Genomic DNA, 21,583 nt, shown 5'->3' with positions numbered 1-21,583 from the left:
ATGTGTTTTTGCAAATATTTTTTCCCTGTGTGTGGCTTGTCTTCTCCTTTCATGACATTGTATTTCACAGAGCAGAAGTTTTAAATTTTTATGGAGTCCAGGGCTTATCAATTATTTTTCTCAGAGTGGCTTTGACACTATAACTGAGAAGACATCACCCTCCTTAAGGTTACCTAGATTTTTTTTTTGTTATTTTCTAAGAGTTCTATAGTTTTGCATTTTGCATATAGGTCTGTGATCAATTTTTGAATTAATTTTTGGGAAGGGTGTAAATGAATCTATATAGATTCATTTTTTTTTTTCATGTGGAAGTCTAGTTGTTCCAGCACCATTTGTTGAAAAGACTTTGCCTCATTGTATTGCCTTGGTCTTTTATCAAAGGTCAGTTGACTATTTTTATGTGGTCTATTTCTGGGCTCTCTATTTTGTTCTATTGATCTACTTGTCCAATTTTTAGCAGTACCACACTTTCTTGATTACCATAGCCTTACAGTAAGTATTGAAGTTGGGAGTGTCAATCTTTTTTTCTTTTCCTTCAAAATTGTGGTAGCTATTCTGAGTCTTTTGTCTCTCTCTATAAACTTTAACATTAGTTTGTCAATATCCACAAAATGACTTGCTGAGATTCTGATTGGGGATTGCATTGACTCTATAGATTCAGTTGAGAAGACCTGACTTCTTGATAACATTGAGTTCTTATCCATGAACATGGAATATCTCTCCATTTATTTAGTTCTTTCACATCTTTTCATCAGAATTTTGTAGTTTTCCTTATATAAGTATTGTACATATTTTGCTAGATTTACACTTTAGTATTTCATCTTTTGGGTGTACTAATGTAAATGGTAATGTTTTTTGATTTCAAATTCCATTTGCTCATTGCTAATATATAGGAATGTGGATGACTGTTTTAAATTTATCTTGTATTCTACAACCTTGCTATAATCACTTATTAGTTACAGGAGGGTTTTTTGTTGTTGATTCTTTCATTTTTTAAATCTTTTTTCCCAGTTTTATTGAGAAATGATTGACATACATGACTGTATAAGTTTAAGGTGTACAGAATTTCCTCTCACCCTACTGTCTGCCTCTATCAGATTTTCTACATACATGAACATGTCATCTGTGAGCAAAGACAGTTTTATTTCTTCCTTTCCAATCTGTATATCTATTACTTCTTTCCCTGTCTTTTCATTTAGAACTTCTAGTACAATAATGAAAAACATTGGTGAGAGGGAGCATCTCATTCCTTGTTCCTAATCTTAGCAAGAAAACTTTGAGCTTCTCACCCTTAAGTATGATATTAGATGTAGGTTTTTCATAGATTTCTTTATCAAATTGAAGAAATTCCTCTCTATTCCAGGTTTGCTAAGATTTTTTTTTATTATGAATGGGTACTAAATTTTGCCTGGTATTTTTCTGTATCTGATGTGCATATTTTTCTGTACATATTGATGTGATCATATGATTTTTTCTTCAGTATGTTGATATGACTTACTACACTAATTGATTTTCAAATGTTGGACTAAGCTTACATACTAGGCTACATCCCATTTGGTTATGGCACATAATTCATTTTATACATTATTGGATTCAATTTGCTAATATTTTGTTGAGGGTTTTTACACCTATCTTCATAAGAAATATTGGTCTGTAATTTTCTTTTCTTGTAATGTGTTAGGTGGTTTTGATATTAGGGTAATGCCAACCTCAAAGAATGATTTAGGAATTATTCCTTCTGCTTCTGTCTTTGGAAGAGATTATAAAGGGTTGGTATAGTTTATTCCTTAAATATTTGATAGAATTCACCCTGTGAGCCCATCTGGGCCTGGCAATTTCTGTGTTGGAGGATTAGTAATTATTGATTCAATTTCCTTAATACATATAGGCCTATTCAGATTATCTATTTCTTTTTGTGTAAGACTTGGTAGAATGTATTTTAAGGAATTGGTCCATTTTATTTAGTTTATCAAATGTATAGATGTAGAGCTATTCATAATTTACTTTTAGTATCCTTTCAGTGCCCATGGGATTTGTAATGATGTCTTCTCTTTCATCTGATATTAGTAATCTGTATCTTCTCTCTTTTTATTTTTTTAGTTAGCCTGACTAGAAGCTTATCAGTTTGATCTTTTTAAAGAACCAGTTTTGGTTTTGTTGATTTTCTCTATTGAGTTCCTGTTTTCAATTTCATTAATATCTGCTCTAATTTTTATTTTCATTTCTTCTGCTTACTTTGGATTTTATTTGCTCTTGTTTTTCTAGTTTGGTAAGGTAAACACACAGGTGATTGATTTTAGATCTTCCTTTCTAATATATGCATTTAATGTTATGAATTTCCCTCTAAGTACTGTTTTCATTGCACCCTGTAAGTTTCAATAAGCTATATTTTCATTTCATTTAGTTCAAAATATTTTTAAATGTCTATTGAGGTTTCATCTTTGGCCCATGAGTACTGGAAGTGTATTGTTTAATCTCCAAGTATTTGGGGGAATTTCCAGCTATCTGTCTATTACTGATTTCTGGTTTAATTTCACTGTGGTCTGAGAGCAGATATTTTATAATTGTTAATCTTTAAAATTTGTTGAGATGTGCTTTATGACCCAGAATGTGGTCTCTCTTGGTGAATGTTGTGAGCTTGAGAAGCATGTGTATTCTGTTGTTGCTTGGTGAAGTAGTCTAGAGATGTCAATTATATTCAGTTGATTGATGGTGCTGTTGAGTTCAACTATCACCTTAGTGATTTTATGTCTTCTGAATCTATCCATTTCTGATAGAGTGGTGTTGAAGTCTCCCACTATAATAGTGGATTTATATATTTCTTTTTGCAGTTCTACCAGGTTTGCCTCATGTGTTTTGATGCTCTTGTATAAATACTTAGGGTTATTATGTCTACTTGGAGAATTGATTCCTTTATCACAATGTAATGCCCCTCTTTATCCTTGATAACTTTCCTTGCTGTGAAGTCTGATCTACTTGAAATTATATAGCTACTCCCACCCTTTTTTTAAAAGCAGTGTTAGTATGGTATAACTTTTTCCATCCCTTTACTTATAATCTACATGCAATTTTATATTTGAAGTAGATCTGTTATAAACAAGATATTGTTTTTTATCCACTCTGATAATCTGTTATCAAATTAGTATATTTATACCACTGATGTTTAAAATGATGACTGATACTGTTGGATTAATAACTATTACATTTGTCACTGATTTCTATTGTTGCCCTAGTTCTTTTGTTTTGTCCTAGTCCTATCTTTTGTCTTCCACACATTTTCCTGCTTTTCTTAGCATACCAGTTATACTTCTTTTTTCATTCTTTTTAGTGGTTGCCCTAGAGTTTGCAAAACACATTTACAGCTAGTCCAAGTTCATACTATACCATTCCAGGAGGAGTGCACGTACCTACATTATTTTCCTTTTCTTGGAAGAACTTCTTTTAATATTTCTCATAGGGCAGGTCTACAGGTCTACTGGCACAAATTTCTTCAATTTTTGTTTGTCTGAGAAAGTCTATATTTCTCCTTCATTTTGAAGGATAATTTCATAGAGTACAGAATTCTAGGTCAGTGGGTTTATTTTCTCTCAGATATTAAATATTTCCCTCCCCTCTCTTCTTACTTGTATGGTTTCTGAGGAAAAGACACATGTCATACTTATCTTGACCCTTTGTAGGAAAGGTGTTTTTTCTGCTATGGCTTCTTTCATTACTTTTTCCTTTTGATTTTCTTTTAGTGTGACATTTATTCTACTGGGTCTTTTCTGAGGCCTGCACCTCTGGTTTGGTGTCTGACATTAATATTCTCAGTCATTATTGTCTCAAATATTGCTCTGTTCTTCTTGTTTTCCTTCTGTTATTCCCATTATGTGAATGTTACAACTTCTATAACTGTCCCCAGTTTTTGCATATTCTGGGTTTTTTGCGGGGGGGGGGTTCAGATTTTTGTCTCTTTGCTTTTTAGTTTTGAAAGTTTCTATTTTTATATCCTCAAGCTCAGAGATTCTTTCCTCAGCTGTAACTGGTCTAGTAATGGGCCCATGAAAGGCATTCTTCCTGTCACAGTGTTTTTGATCCCTGGCATTTTAAAAAAAATTCTTTCTGGGAATTTCCATCTCTTCACTTACATTATCCATATGTTCTTACATGTTATCAACTTTTTCCATTAAAGCCCTTAGCATATTCATCATAATTTTTAAAAGTTCCTGGTCTGGTAATTCCAGTATTCCTGCCATACTCACACTAGTTTGGATGGTTGTTCAGTCACTTCAAACTGTTTTTTACCTTTTAGTACCTTGTAGAAAAGCAGACATATCATCCTGGGTAAAAGGAATTGTTCTTTAGTAATGTGGTGGTGAGGTCTGGGGGAGGGGTAGCATTCTGACTGAGTAGGTCTCAGTCTTGGTGAGCCCATGCCCTTGGACTGTGAACTTCAATGGTGCTTCCCAGTTTCTACCCTCTTATGTGGGACAGGATGGCTAGAGGGAGCTTAAGTCGGGTATTTCCTTTCCCCCAGGTAGGTTAGGCTCTGATAAAGTCCCAGCAGGAGAGGCTTGGGTAAACTAGTTTCTCTTGAGGGCAGATCTTGTTAAGAACAGAAAGCTCTGGAATATTTCAAAATGCTTCCTTTTCCCCTTCTCCTGCTAGAAGCACAAGGGGATTTTTCTCCAATATTCACCGTGAGGACCTGGTAGAGCTCCTAGATGTAAAACTCAGAACTGTGGAGGCTCTCACCATATAACTGGGTCCCCCTTAAATGCCTGACTCTCAGACTCGTGCCCACTGAACCTCCAGTGATTCATCAATTGCACCTGAGGTTTTCCTACCCCGGCACTGGTTCCCATGGAGGTTTCTACTCCGGTAAGTTGTGATTTTCTGTATTTATGTCTGTCTCTCCAATTTGGGGGCAGTGGTTTGCCCTGTGACCTCCCTAATCTGACTGATTTAAGATTTTTTTGCTTTTTCAGTGTGTTCAGCCTTTTACTTGGTAGGACAGAGGGGTGACCTCTAAGTTCCTTACCTGCTGGACCAGAAACCACCTATTATCCCCCTTTTACACATTAGGAAACCAAGGCACAAAGATATTTAGTAATTTGACCAAGGGCCCCCAGCTGGTCTTTGGTTAAAACTGGTTTGATTCTCAAGAGTCTGTCCTCCTAATCACCAAACAAGCAAAATGGGCTGGAGGGGAGAGAGGAATGTTTTCTTACCATATTGTTCATGTCTCCTAAGTTCCATTTACAAAAAGTTTTCCAAAACACTTAAAGAAACGTGTGCCTCAAGAGTTGGCTCAAAAATAATGATAACTAAAACTTGAAGTAGGTATATGTAAACATTTTAGGGTAAAAAAAAAAATCATTCCTAAGCCTACCATTTTTACAGATTACATTTCAGTCCTTGTCCATCTTCATGAATGTTATACATGGACATTATGTATTCAACTTCTTCACTTAACATTTTATCATGGGTATTTCCCCATGTGTCTGTATCTTCTTTTTACAAATTACATTTAATAGCTGTATAATATGCTACCTTGGTGATGTGCTAACATTTACAAAAGTATTCTCCTATTGTTCGAGATTTAAAATTAATATATTTCCTTTACAATGATAGATAATATTCCACAATTGTTTCCCTTCCACTGAGTAATTTCATTCAGGATAGCCTTATATATGTGTTTACTGGGTCAATGGGTATGGGTAGATGTATAACTACTAGTGACTTTTATCATATTAGTGATACAATATGATATAGTGGTAACCCAAAAGGGCTGTACCAATTTTCTGAGCTTCCAGCATTGTATAATTATATGAAATATATTAAAATATTATACATACATATATAGAAAACCTCTTAGATGCAAATGCAGTGTCAATATAGGAGGCTTTAAAATAGAACCCCTTGCATGATCTGATGCATGACTTATTTTCAGATAGTAAGTTTATGTTACATGTAGCCTCGCATGCAGGAAACATTCCATAGGTATTGGATGGGTGGATGGATGCTATCCAACCGATTCCTCCTAACTGACACACAAAAAGTTGGTGGAAAACTTGAAATGATACCCTGATTTATAATACAGAGCTCCTCATATTATAAGTGTGATCTTATTTCATTTGGCAACATTTACTGTATACTTAGCATGTGCAAAGCATAGTTCTGGAGCTGGGAACATTACTACCAGTAAGACATAATTTCATCCATTATGGACCTCATAGTTTGATTGAGAAACTCTTACCTCTCTGTTTTCATTTCTAAAATGAGTATACTGATCTCAGAAGTCCCTTCCAGCTCCTGGATTCTGTGATCCCCTGAAACTAAATTGCCCAATTCTAGGTTTTAAGTCTATAGAGTAAGCTTATTTTAAAGAGCAATCTAAAGGAACTGGGCATTCAGGATAATGACAGGAAATCTCTTTTTCCTCCTCCTCATTTATTCATTCATTCTCAATCATTAATTAGTGTATACTAAACAACATACACAATTAAGTGTTAGGAATAAAAATGGGAAAATACCTTCTTCTCTTAAAAATTCTACACAGTCCAAAAAGGGAAGGTATTTTGAAGAGGAATAGTTTGGCATCACAACACAGCATTGTGTGCATGTGATGGTGGTGCGCTCACTCTACTACTCTAGTTAAAGCTTAAATAAAGTGGTCTCCAGTATTAAAGTAGAGGAGGGAGTCATTGATACTGATTCAAGCTTCCCCTCTAAAAGCTTTCAAAAGTTAATGGAAAATATCATTGTCTTTTGTATGTTTATTAGGGAGAAAAATACTTGCACCATACTTGCCAACATCAAGGCGAGAGAACAAATGCATATGGACTCACCATTTCTCTTCTTCTACTTGCACTCCTACGGACTGGAACTTACTGGGTGCTTTATTTTCCCCCGTTTTGTCAGGCTCTTCTGCGTCATCCACCTGAAGGAAAAATCAAATAAGTAGAGGTTCCCCATTTTAGTCACCTTGCTTCAAAAACGAATGTCACAATTTATCAAAAACATCTGTAGTATTACTGAGATGTTTAGTGACTTGCAAACTTTGTGTTCAATATTTGTGTATTTGATGAGAACTGACTACATTGTTAGCATGTTCTTTGACTCTGCTTATCTTAGTAAAATGCAATTTTGTTCACTTCCAAGGTGCTTAATAAATGTTTATAATTCCTTCATAGATTTGTGATTCTGTACTTATCTGAGAGCATTATATTAGAAAGGAGCACTATAAGGTAATGTGTTCTTGGAATTTTTGAATTTGAAGATAATAAAACACACACAAAAGAAGAAGAAAATTCATTTATTGTAGTTAGAAGCACTGATACTGGGAGGTTTAGGTATTAACCTTATTAAGAGAAGCTATAGAATATCTTCATTTTTTCCCCTTAAACTAAGGAACTGACTGAAAAGTTTCTAAATAATATGTATATATTAAAGCTCATATAGAAAATATTTCCATATCTAACTATGTGATGTATTAGGTTAATCCAATTTTGAAATTAATTTTATGACTATTCTGAGCAATGAGGTTTTTCTCTTTTTAAATGTACTTAATAAATTTTTTCTAAATATAAAAGCAATTCAGTTTATATAAAATTAAAATAAAGAAATATATAATGTAGAAAGCTAAAGCCCTCCCCAAGAATTACTGTCCATTCTTCAATAATAAAAAATATATAATATATAAATGATTATTAATACTAAATTTACAAAGATGCAATTATAGTACATATATATTGCAATTTGGTTTATTCATTAACACTGCTATCTTTGTGGGCATTTTATTAAGTTAGTAAATATAGCTCTAACTCAAACCTTTTATTGGCTAACATGGGCTCAGGGTAATTTTCTCTTTGTTGTTATTACATATAATATTACAATTAATATTTCATATGTATCTTTAGAACAATTGTGCAAATGTTATTTGGGAAAAATTCTTAGAAGTAGAAATGTTAGAGGGAAGGTACTAATAAACATATTCAACTGTAAGGAATATTGCCAAATTGATCTTCAAAGCATTTATCATCTTTCCTTAATTGGCATATAGAAGTGTCCATTTCCTTGCATTCTCACCAATGCTAAATATGGCAAACCTTAACATTTTTGCTAATAATCACAGGTGAAAAATACTTATTGGGCTCCTGTACTTGTATCTGTAAACTACCTATTCATAGCCTTTGCTAGCTTTTTGTGTTTTTATCTTATTGAATTGTTTTTTTATTTTCTAATTTGTAGGATCTTTTTATATCTTACATACCACAAATATTTTCTCCCAGTTTATCATTTGTCTCCTAAACTTTGTCTTTCTTTGCAGGGAATCTTAAAGTACTATGTAGTCAAATGTAACTTTTATGGTTTGGAAAAGCCTTTGCCCTGAGCATGTTTTTAAAAGTTCTTTTATGGACTTTTATGATTCCATTTTTCTTTTTTGTATTTAGTTCTTAAGTCCATTTCCTGAAATGTGTGTGTGTACAATACAAAGTAAAGATATAACATATTTTCCCCCACATGGATTGTCAATTGATCTGGCTCCTTTTATTATTAACAAATTCATCCTTTTGATTTCAGATGTCAACTTTATGTTATCCCAAACTTTGTATGTACACATATATTTACCCATACGTTCCCATATATATAGACCTGTTTTTGCGTTCTTGCTCTGCCCCCTTTTCTTCCTTATATAATTTTATTATAAATACATTTTCTATGGCAAGACTCCTCCTTAACTTTTTTTTTAATTGTGATTTTAAAGTCTAGGTAATTTTGGGGTACTAACTTCTTCAAATAAACTTTAACATCAAGTTGTCAAATCCCTCGACCTAGATTCTACCAATAAAAGTCACACTGGAATTTGTATTAGAATTTCTTTAAATATTTCTATTAATTTTGAGGGAATTGACATCTTTACAGTCTGGGGTATCCTTGTGTAGGAATGCTGAACAGTTTTCCTTTTATTCAGATCTCTCATATTTTATATAAGGGAAGTTTTTATGTTGCTTCCAGATTGGTATTATGTATTTTCTGTAAGCTCATTCTTGTTTCATAGTTTTTGTTACTAATGTAAATGGGCTCTTTTTGCTCCATTACATTTTTTATTTATTGGTAATATGCAGAAAAGTTATTGATTTCTCTGTATTATATTGTATTTCACTCTACTGAATTCTAATGTTTTTTCAGTGGTTTCCATTAGATTTTTTTTAGGTGGACATGCTTACTATTTGCAAATAAAAACAATTTTGCTCTGTCTTTGGAATATTTACACCTCATTTCACTTTCTTATTTCATGTCTTGGCTAATAAGGGCAAATATAACTGAATAAGTAAATCTGTGAAAAAAGAAGGAATACTTACCTGGTTTCTGACTCTAATTGGTATAGCTCTACCATTTCATCTTTAAATCTAAGTTTAATTTGGTTTCTTGTGGATGCTTTTTATCATGCTGATATTTAGAAAGCTTCTGTATTTTAGTAAATATTATATTTCTTAGCATCTATCTGGATAGCATATTTTCCCTAATTAGGCTAAAATAACTTGAATTTCTGTAACATGCAAACTTCATGATGGTACATTATTTAAAAAATATGTATTTGGATCAGTGGCCAAATTTAGTTAGAATTTTTACATCTATATTTATGAACATGTTTTTCCATAATTCTTTGTTCTTGTGTTTTTCCAAGTTTGGGTATCAGAGTTACATTTATTTGATAAAATTTATTGAGAATCTTGACCTTTTCTCTTGTATTATAACATACTTTAAATAGGAACTATTTTCTTTTTGAATGTTGGGAAAAACTTTTCTGTAAAATCATCTGAATTGGAACCATTTTTGGGGAGGTATATCTTTTACTTTTTTGTAATTTATTATTATCTTACTTTTTTCTAATATATGTTATAGTTACCAGATTTCTTGTCCCAGATTTTGGACTTCCTCTTGCATTAGCAGTACTAATTTACATGTATGTCTATTTTATCTCGACTTTAAAGTTTACCAGCATAAAATTGTTACAAGAATCTTTTATATTTTTTAAAAAAGATTGTCTCATTCCTGATATTGTTGATTTACATTATCTTTTTCAATCATACTTGTCTATTTATTTGGTCTTCTCAAAGAACCAGTTTTGATTTAATTTATCAATTCTATTTTAGTTATTGCTATCACTCTTTTGTTTTCTAATGTATTTTTTCTATTTTCATCATTAGTGGTTTCTTTAAATTTGTTATTCTTTTCTTGTTTTCTAGAATTGAATGTTTTGTTTGTATTGTAATACTTCTGACTTAATTATGAAAGAACATAGGGCTATGAATTCTTCTGAGATCATAGCTATGGCCATGATGATATAACTACAAGCTGTAGTGATGATGGTGGGATTCTCATCACAGAATAATCTCGAATTTCCTTTTGAAGCTAAATGTTATTTACAACACCTTTATAGTATGTTGGATTTTGTTATCTGCTTAGTGTTAATTTCTAGTTTTAATGCCTGATGGTTGGAAACCATGACTATACTATCTTTTTATTTTTATTAAGGTATTATTGATATACACTCTTATGAAGGTTTCATATGAAAAAAAAATGTGTGCATACAAAACCCTAAAGACTCCACTCCAAAACTACTAGAATTAATATCTGAATTCAGCAAAGTTGCAAGATACAAAATTAATACACAGAAATCTGTTGCTTTCCTATACACTAATGATGAACTAGCAGAAAGAGAAATCAGGATAACAATTCCATTCACAATTGCATCAAAAAGAATAAAATACCTAGGAATAAACCTAACCAAGGAAGTGAAAGACCTAAACCCTGAAAACTACAAGACACTCCTCAGAGAAATTAAAGAGGACACTAACAAATGGAAACTCATCCCATGCTCTTGGTTAGGAAGAATTAATGTTGTCAAAATGGCTATCCTGCCTAAAGCAATCTACAGATTCAATGCAATCCATATCAAAATACCTACAGCATTCTTCAACAAACTGGAACTAATAGTTCTAAAATTCATATGGAACCACCAAAGAGACCGAATAGCCAAGGCAATCCTGAGAAGGAAGAATAAAGCAGGGGGGGTGGTCTTGCTTCCCAACTTCAAGCTCTACTACAGTAATCAAGACAATTTGGTACTAGCACAAGAACAGACCCATAGACTGGTGGAACAGAATAGAGAGTCCAGATATTAACCCAAACATATACGGTCAATTAATATATGATAAAGGAGCCATGGATATACAATGGGGAAATGACAGCTTCTTCAACAGCTGGTGCTGGCAAAACTGGACAGCTACATGTAAGAGAATGAAACTGGATCATTGCCTAACCCCATACACAAAAGTAAATTCAAAATAGATCAAAGACCTGAATGTAAGTCATGAAACCATAAAACTCTTAGAAAAAAACATAGGCAAAAATTTCTTGGACATAAACATGAGCAACTTCTTCATGAACATATCTCCCCAGGCAAGGGAAACAAAAGCAAAAATGAATTAGGTGGGACTATGTCAAGCTGAAAAGCTTCTGTACAGCAAAGGACACCATCAATAGAACAAAAAGGTATCCTACAGTATGGGAGAATATATTCATAAATGACAGATCTGATAAAGGGTTGACATCCAAAATATATAAAGAGCTCACACACCTCAACATACCAAAAGCAAATAATCCAATTAAAAAATGGACAGAGGAGCTGAACAGACACTTCTCCAAAGAAGAAATTCAGATAGCCAACAGACACATGAAAAGATGGTCCACATCGCTAATCATCAGAGAAATGCAAATTAAAACTACAATGAGATATCACCTCACACCAGTAAGGATGGCCACCATCCACAAGACAACAACAACAAATGTTGGCAAGGATGTTGAGAAAGGGGAATCCTACTACACTGCTGGTGGGAATGTAAATTAGTTCAACCACTGTGGAAAGCAGTATGGAAGTACCTCAAAAAATGCAAAATAGAAATACCATTTGACCCAGGAATTCCACTCCTAGGAATTTACCCTAAGAATGCAGCAGCCCAATTTGAAAAAGACATATGCCCCCCTATGTTTATCGCAGCATTATTTACAGTAGGCAAGAAATGGAAGCAACCTAAGTGTCCATCAATAGATGAATGGATAAAGAAGAGGTAGTACATATACACAATGGAATATTATTCAGCCATAAGAAGAAAACAAATCCTACCATTTGCAACAACATGGATGGAGCTAGAGGGTATTATGCTCAGTGAAATAAGCCAGGTGGAGAAAGACAAGTACCAAATAATTTCACTCATATGTGGAGTATAAGAACAAAGAAAAACTGAAGGAAAAAAACTGCAGCAGAATCACAGAACCCAAGAATGGACTAACAGTTACCAAAGGGAAAGGGACTGGGGAGGATGGGTGGGAAGGGAGGGATGGGGGAAGGAGGGGCATTCAATTAGCACACATAATGTAGGTGGGGGGGCATGGGGAAGGCAGTATAAGACAGAGAACACAAGTAGTGATTCTGTAGCATCTTACTACACTGATGGACAGTGACTGTAATGGGGTATGTGGTGGGGACTTGATGATGGGGGTGTCTAGTAACCATAATGTTGCTCATGTAATTGTAGATTAATGATACCAAAGTAAAAATAAAAATAAACCATGTGGTTACTACATTTACCCATATTATCAAGTTCCCACCCATACCCCATTGAAGTCACTGTCTATCAGTGTAGTAAGGTGCCACAGAGTCCCTATTTACCTTCTCTGTGCTACACTGCATGACTGTACTATCTTTTCTTTTTGGAATCCATTAAAATTATCTCCATAGTTTGGACTTAAGGTAAGTTCCTCTTAAAACAGTTTTCTTGAATAGCCTTGATTCTGATATCAAGGACATCAAACTAAAGTTTACAAAGTCTGAATGTATTCATTGTTAAAAAGAAAAAAACTGTTCATTGCATTTGTTGGAAGAATGGTAAAGCACTCTTTACTCGGGGGAACCACTGTTACAGACAAAGGGACTACTACAGGGGGTCTGGAACTAGGGGGGAGAGACTGGGTTCAGCTCCAAATACAACAAGGAAAAGTGAGAGTTTACAGCAGCCAAGGCGCAGGGTGGGGGCTGGTCAGTAGATAAAAAATCACTGAGGAAACATCAGAGGTAAGGGAGCTAAATTGACTCTACAGGATTCTTGCAGAAGGCATGGCAGGGTGATCGATGTCACCTAGGGGACCATGGGGGATGCAGAACATGATCAGACATCCTATATTGAGGGTGACCCAATATCGAGGGTGGGGGATCCTGGCTTAGTGGGATTCTTGATAAAGATACATACAGAAGTACAAAAATTGAGGCCTGGCTGGGGACAGAGTTCAGAGCAGCCTGACGAGAGTGCGGGCAAGGAGAGTTCTTCCGTTTTCCTTTATTGTTTTAAGTCAATGCATTATGAATCGGAGATAATGTGACCTTTTTATTTCTCAAAGTCCTCTTTCAAATCATAGTAATGACTCATTTGGTTTTTATTGCTCTAAAATAGTTCAGTCAACGTGGCAGAGACAAGTTTTGCCATTTGCAGTTGGACTTACCTCTTTACATAGGACATAATATATATCTTGTAAACTTGGACAGGTGTTAAAGGAAATAAGTAAATCTTAGGACTGCAATCTCAAAGAGCTTCATTTTCTTTTATTTTTAGTTCAAAAAATGAGAAAGCAATCACATTTTACATAATGTGAAAGATTAAGCTTAAAGTTCTTTTTGGTTGTTTTGCAACATGAGTTAAATGGTAACAGAGAGAATCACGATCTAACATCTGGAGGTAGAGGAGGGATTACTATGTGAAATTCATCTATAGTTTACACTCTTGGTAGACTAGAAGATGGTATAACCAACTATTGCTAGTGGCTAGTTTTGGGGAGGGAAGTAGAAGTTAGAGGTAGACAGAAAGGGGAATTTCATATTTTGTTCTGTATACTTTCATATTGTGTGAATCCTTTACAAACGTTTTACCAAAACTATATGCAACAATACCGTATGCATGTATTGCTTATTTTGCAGTTTTCAAGGAAAAAAATTTCCATTAATATTACCCTTGACTTTTTAGAAGACATACAACTACTCTAAATCCAAAGCAACCATATACTCTCTTCCCACTACCCTACCTCAGAACACCAGAAGAGCACCAGATAAATAGTTGGGTTTTAGAGCCATATTACATAAAACTATATATTTTTAAATATTCTAGTGTCACATATAGTGCCATGAGGTGTTCCCACTAAAAGAACATGACTAAGAATACATATACACCCTGCCGATCTTAGGCTTTTAAACACCCACGCTCATTGAGGGAAACAGCATCTTTATTTATTTGTTGGACAAAGCACCTCGTTCTGGTGACTTAACTTATTGTCCAGCAGCTCCAAGCCCATCTTTTGTGCCCATCTGCTCTGTGGTACTGGGGCCAGGGCTCTGCAAACTACATCTCCCAGGCTTCCTTGCTGGCCACCTTCCAGTTATATTCTAACAAAGGAAGGTGGGGTAACGGAAGGGATTTCCTTCCTGTTTCCACCTGCTGGCGTTGCTGCAGCAGGCGAGGACAGCTGGCTTGACCTCCAGTTCCTCTGACAGCCTCACAGCCCTGTGCCCGAATCCCAACACCAGCTGACAACACCTATCTCCGTGGTCTGAGGCTGGAGGTACTGGGGCCTCTCCTCTGAGCTCCTACATTCTGGAAGCCCCATCTTTCCCCTTTCGGTCCCCTAGTGCTAGGAGTGGTAACTGCTTCGTGCATCCTTTTATAGCTCTCGTAGCCTTCCCATTCCTGCAGAATCAATTTTGTGTATTAAATGGCCTCTGTTTGAGAAACAAGCACGGATTCTGTTTTCCTGAATGGGCTTCTCACTGATTCCTTTTGGCTACATTTATATACATTAAAATGCCTAGAATGCTGCAGCTTTACACCAAGGGGTAGAATCAAAACTACCCCATGAAACGTTTTTCAAAAGATGCATGATAGATATTTCCCTAAGAACCATCATCCTCACCGCACAGAGACAGGAAGAAGGAAGGGAGCAAGGGTCTTGAGGACGACAACAGGGGACACAGTACTGTGTTCCAGCCTCACCCCACCTCTCCAAACCCACAGCTGATTTGCACCATGTTTGTTGTCATTTCTCAGCTTTAGTCACTGTATGTCAGTTTAGCTGTGACTTTTACCCCTTGTTCATCCAGATTGACAAATCTCACCTCTCTTACACAGTGTACAGCATAATCTACTTACATTTATGAATTTGCTTTTAAAATTTTTTAAGAAATTACAGTATAATTAAATCTCTGTCCTGAATAAATTGAGAAAGCCCTTGGCAGGTAACAAAATTTGGCTTATCCAAAATTCAGTGCATTTGGCTAATCTTGATTTTTAAGGAGGAAAATATTAATAATAAAAACTTAATCAAATATTTTTAAGCCCTTATTATGCCAGACACTGTGCCTAGAGCCATACATATATCAGTCAATTTTTACTACCACCTGTAAAGTATGCTATGAAATAGTGACTATTATGACTGTCATTTTCTGGATGAGGAAAGAGAGCTGTTAGTAACTGACCTAAGTTCACAAACTAAGTTAGCAGAGTAAATTATTGTAATATTAATGATTAGGTATGGATTAAATTTAGAATGATGGAAAAGACTTGGAAGCTCTGACTCTAAAGAAAGAAAGGGTGGGAAGGAGTTCAGGATCCTAGTATTTTGGGGATTAGGATTTAAATTTGATCACAATGTGATGAAGTTTGCTGTCCACTTTGCATCTTGCATTTTTATTTACTTATTATTCTTCATCAGGGAAGCAGTACAGCATGGCCACATTAGACACCCGGGTACAATCCAGGCGATGTCAGCCTAAGATGTGTGGCCTTGCTCAGCTTCTCCATGTTCTCATCTGCAGGGTGGTAATAACAGCCCCTAGGCCACAGGCTTGTTATAGGAGCTAAATGGGGCAACTAGGTGAAGTGCTCACGACTTCCACAGAACTTCTATGGCTGTGAACAGTGATTGACAAGTAAAAGCAATTTTTTTGCTCATGAAAACATACAAATATTTAAGAAGCAGGATGGTCTCTGAAACAAAAGCTTTCTCCCCAACATTATAGTTGGGTTTCAGAGTAGCTCCATCTTACTGGGTGAAAAAAAACAATTTTGATGTCACATATATGAATGCTGTATTCTGAGTAATAATTATTTGGGAAGTAACCTATCAGGCCAACCAGCAGACTTGAGAGGTGATTAAGATAGATATATAGAAGCTTTTAAATGAAATGAGCAGTAAAACTAGTAAACATTTATCTTTAAAATACATTATTTTTAAGTGAAAAAAGGGAAGATGTGGAATAGTGTGGGGAAAATGTGAACATCTGACTAAAAGAAGGGAATATACAGCACGGAGAAGACAAGGAATGACTTTACTGTGCAGATAGTGACTAAAGGTGGGGAGGACCTGATAATATGGGTGAATGTTGAAACTACAGTGTTGTTTATGTAAAACCATCATAAGATTGTATATCAATGATACTTTAATTAAAAAAGGGAATAAATAAAGTACATATTTGCTTGAATATGCACAATATGTATGGAGATGCAACTATTGGTTATATTTATTTCCTCCAGAAAGGAGAACTGACAGGAGACTAGAAATGGGAGGAAGGCTAGTCACCACGTATCTTTATATAACTTTTGAATTTTGAGCCACAGGAATATATTATCTATTGAAAAATAATGTAAAGAAAAACATAAATTGAATCTTAAGGAAACAGAAGAAACATTACTGGGTGCCAACTATGTGCCAGATAGGAAGGTAGATTTTGTGTGTGTGTGTGGCAAAATGTACATAAAATTCTTCATTTTGTTCCCTTTAAAATGTACAGTTCCAATGGCACTAAGTACATTCACACTGAACGCTACTATCACCACCATCAGTGTCCAGAATTTCTCTTCATCCCGAACTGAGACTCTGTACCCCATAGGAAACTGGGTTTTGTAAATTCAATCTTCAAAATAATCCTGTGAGGGATAGATGAGGAGTCAGGCTCAGGAAAATCAAGTAATTTGCCTGGGACAACACGGAGGACCCACCTCAGCTCTTCCCCACTCTGCAAATCCTTTGTGTGGTGGGAGGGGAAGTCGCTTCTAGGGAGACATGGGGGTGGGAGTGGAGGCTGGCTTTGAGCCCGCGCCTCCTGCTGTGTCTTCTGGTCCCAAGCACTAGCACTATAAATGCTTTCAGGGAACTTGACAACTTGTGCCATGGTAACTTGCAGACTATAAAAAAGCATTTGACTCATTGCTGCTGGAGAGAAATTAATTGCCCGTTAAAAGTGGACTCTGCAGAACGGACTGTGAAAAAACATCCTTGATGTGAAAATGCACCCCACGCCTGGCTTGAAGATGTGCCTTAGAGTTGGTTCAGTGTGGACAGATTTACTGGTCACCACGTCAGGACATTATTATTCAAAGGGCACCTGAATGATATGGCAAAACAAAAATGGGAGAAAAGAATGAGTCTTCTCCACTGAGAGAAGGAAACTTCTAACAGGATAAGCTAAGCTGAACAGATGTGAAAAACAAGAACCAATTTGATTTTATCTTTGAGTAGCAGAAAACAGTTGAGAAGCCTGTTGAATTATCTACCCTTTTTCTGAAATGCATGACTCGAGAGCCAGCGATCATGCTGAAGTGGTCGCACATCTTTTCCTCCTGAGGCTGTGACGTGAACTGTGGCTTCCTACACTGTCACCCACTTCGGCCTTACTGGCCTTCACTCCTCCATCTCGGAGAAGCGATTCACATTTTTGTTCTCATATGATTACTCAGTAGTTTTGAACATGCTGTAACACACCCTGATAACCTAGGTTATTCTTGGAGGGCCACTTCTTTTTTGAGAATCAAACTGCACTTTAGGATTGTGGGCACTTTGTGTTTGATTGTGTTTGTGTTTGTTTCATTACCCTACACTTTGAGTCACACATTCAGTTTAGAGAACAAAAATAAAACTGTTCATGATGTCGACAGGCAAGATATCTTCATCATTGTTTTAACATCACGTTTAACAATGTAGGAAGTCCAGAGTCAAGAACCTGACCACCTGGTCCTGTGCACAGCGATGTGATCCAAAATGGCAAGACCTCAAAGTTTTTGGAAAAAATGGAAGTGTTACATGCCTTAGTTTTGGGTGCCTATTGCAAAGGACAGAAAGGGAGGCTGTTACCTGTATCCCAACAGACAGGCATCGATTTTTCTTAAAGTGCTCTTTCTTCCTGTCCTCCGTGGTGACAGTGGCTATGGTGGTCGTGGTGGTGACAGTGGCTGGGCTGTTGCCCACGTGTTGACTTGCTGGGCCGTGGATCTGGGCGTTTGCGGCTTCGATGGCGGCCGTCAGAGCCTTCATACTGTCCAGGCTCTCGGTGGAGTTGCTCAGTCCAGACTGGCTGATAATATCTCCTCGCTGGCCCTGGCCGTCCATGTAGGCATCCTGGGCAGACTCTGTGCTACTCTGGGCTGTGATAGAAATGAAAGGTTTCGTGGTAGTTCTGGGTGGGACTGGAGGTGGTGTCTTCTTATATGTTGTAATGCAAGATGACACTGGAAGACAGTGAAAACAAAGACACTGTGATTTCTGCCTGGGTCTTAATTTCTGTACTTAACTGACATCCATTGGAAATTAGGGCACATGAGACACACAGAGACATTTAACATGAGAGCAAGTCTGTAGATCCCTGCCTTGTGGGATCTTTGGGCCCCCTAGCGGGTGACACTCCCACAAAGATTGAGGGGGAAAAAGACTGGAAAACAACAACCTCTGAGATGGTAGTTGCTGAAATGGAAATTAATATGAATCAACATAAAATAGACAGGACTAGCTGTCTATAGAAATCTTCCCAGGCTGATCTCCTGAGAGAGATCAGCATGTGGGTAAGGCCAGGGTAGACCCTGCCTTCTCAGCAGGACATTAGAGAGCTAAGGTGAAACAAAGTAATTCACTGGAGAAGATTCTGGTGGTTGATGATAAACACTGAAAAAAAAGAGGGACAGCAAAACGGTTGTTAGCATGTGTTCTAATCCTAATAATAATACCAAGCACAGGGGTGTGTGGGGCCCACAGCACTTTATCATAGTTTCCTGCAAGGGGCTCCCATCAACACCATCTTCTCTGTTCCTCCTCCCTCCCTCCCTCCCTCCCTTCCCTCCCTCCTGACTTTTGCTTGCTTGCTTGTGCTGGGTAGGCGCTCACTATATAATTTTTGATCTGAGGAGTGGTGCTGTTTCTGAGCAGAACTGTCTGTCATCTGAGAGGGAATGCATTGCCCAGCAGTCTCTTGTTGTAAAACACACGTACACCCTACTTTACAGATGTGTGTGTGCGTGGCCTCCCTAAAGTCCTGTCCTTCAGGGCCTTGAGGAGTCCTTTTTGGGCCTGGGCAGTTCTGTCAAGGTCCCCCTGCAGCCCCAGCTGAAGCCCCTTTCTTTGACCATCTGATTATTACCCTGAGGGTCCTGAAGAAGCTTTCCACACTGGTTTTCAGATTTCCCATTTGTGGAGCTCCACGTAGGAAGTACAGATCAAAAAGAATGATTAAGTTCCCAAGTGGGGACTTCCTGCCGGTAGAGAACAATTCCTTAACCAACTTTCTAAAGACTTCTTCCTTCTCATGCCTTCTTCCTTTGAGACCCCTCCAGAAACACATGCCTCCGAGCTGGCCAGCTCTTCCTGGCACCATTCCTTCTCAGCTTTGCAGGCTAAGCCCTAAGTGCTTTCCACTCTCCTAGGATTATTGTTATTTCTAAAAATTCTACTCTCATGATTCCACACCATGAATGACTTAGAATCCACCCAGGTCTGAGTGCCCGGAGGCATGTGGTAAAGTGAGACTCAAGGAGGGGGAACACAAGTGAATAAATCTTGTCCAATCAAGACAGAAAGAGAAAATGAGTGGCTTCCACACAGTAAGGGAAATGTTTCACTTAAGAGTAACATTCTCAAAAAGGTTGATTAAAAAATGCAAGTGCTCCTTATATTCAAGTGGAACTTGAAAAAAGACATGACGTAGTTGAAGTATTAGTATTGCTTTCCTTTGCCTGATATGTTTATTTGTTCATTTCAAATAAAATTATTTTTTTTCCTTCTTTAGGTCCTGAAGACATACTACCCCAGCTCAAAGCTGGCTGAAAGGCCTCCTATTCATTTATAAGCAGTGTGCGGGAGCGGAATTCCAGATCTTAGTGACATCACTTTCATTCAGATGACCCTGCAGAGCATAGAAAGACCAGAGTTTGTTTTTATACTTGAGTTAACAAATTACTAGAAAAAAAAAGTTATAGAGAAAATAAAGGAGAACGAATTTCTGTCCTATTTCAGCTTCTAGCTATTCAATTTCGTCGTGGTTTGCAGAGAAAGATAATGCTAACTTTGGAAGCTTCAGGAAGGAATTCTTTTTTCCTGTAGTGGTGAAGGTGTTCTGGAGAAACTTATAGACCCCTACCACTCTGCTTATCCGTTATGATCAGGAGCACACTTGTATCAGGAGGCCACAAACCAGACGTAGGATCAAACCTACTTTTGTGGCTTATTAGTATGTTCTCACTGGCTAAGCCAGTGGGTCACATATGATGAAACTATGCTGAGGGTTACTTAGCAGTTCCTGGTTACTAAAATTTAGAAACGCTTTCTAATACGAGACCAAGCCCATAAGAAACTACAAATAAAAATGCAAAAGGACAACAAAAGAATTCCAAATACACATATACTTAGAGTTGTACAGAAGTCTCATAACAGCTTTTTGATGTAAGTAAGTTACCCTACGTTGTTCTTAACTGCCAAGCAAGCTGTGATTTGATCTACCTTCAGTGATTGCAGGCTTCTGCACAGAAGTCATGGTCAAAGCAGTCTGGCATGCGCTGTGAGTTGTATCAGATGGTCTGCTCTTCGTGGGCTGAAGACCACGAGAGAGAGAAGGGCTGCCTCAACCCACTATCTAGTTTCTGTTGCGGACAAAGGTCTCCTGATTTGGGTGATTTGGTAGAGATGGCCAGTTGAACAGTCCTCAAAAGGAAGTGCTTTATTATTACAAAGGAGATAAAAGGAATCAAACAGCATTAAGAGCTGGAACTGGCTCTTATCAGCTTGCTAAAAATTATGCAAACTTTCAAGTCTATGTTCAGTAATGTTTCACTGATAGTTGAAACTGACCTCAGTGAGTATTAAACCACACAAACTGGCAAATGTTGTAAATCAGTAGATGGCCTCCCAGGGAGGTGGTTGTTTAGCATTTCTAGCACACCTCTGCACCAAGTGGTGCTATTCAGCGTGTAGGCCAGAGGGAGCTGCATCCATTCACAAACTGTTAAGTGCCTAGTGAGATACACCTGGAAAATCGAGAGAGCTTTTAGAAACGTTTATAGCAACTCTAGAGTGTTTTGTTGGTTGATCCTAACAAAAATAGAAAACCCAGGGCCTGTGTTCTGTGTGCCTTTGTTTTTTAATTTCCTTTTTCTAGTAATTTGTTTTTATTACATTTTAGCAAAATATTGATCTGCAACATACTGGACATCAAACAAGCAGACTGATGCAT

At 36.8% G+C, this 21,583-nt stretch overlaps 1 protein-coding gene across 11 annotated transcripts in view; it reads right to left on the bottom strand.

Moving 5' to 3' along the window:
• The window catches only part of DLGAP1 (DLG associated protein 1), a 567,869-nt gene that overhangs the window by 59,303 nt on the left and 486,983 nt on the right, over positions 1-21,583 (bottom strand). For 8 of the 11 annotated variants that reach the window (XM_036905862.2, XM_057504061.1, XM_057504062.1 and 5 more), the window contains 2 exons: positions 18,223-18,596; positions 6,831-6,922 (listed from right to left, as the gene is read on the bottom strand). In XM_036905862.2, coding sequence (XP_036761757.2) covers positions 6,831-6,922; positions 18,223-18,596 — 466 coding nt within the window. The remainder of the gene's footprint in view (positions 1-6,830; positions 6,923-18,222; positions 18,597-21,583) is intronic. The other 3 variants (XM_036905864.2, XM_036905866.2, XM_057504063.1) reach the window with 1 other exon arrangement.

This window comes from Manis pentadactyla, chromosome 6 (genome assembly GCF_030020395.1).
Source record: "Manis pentadactyla isolate mManPen7 chromosome 6, mManPen7.hap1, whole genome shotgun sequence".
Taxonomy (NCBI): Eukaryota; Metazoa; Chordata; class Mammalia; order Pholidota; family Manidae; genus Manis; species Manis pentadactyla.
This window is presented reverse-complemented; position numbering and strand designations above follow the sequence as displayed.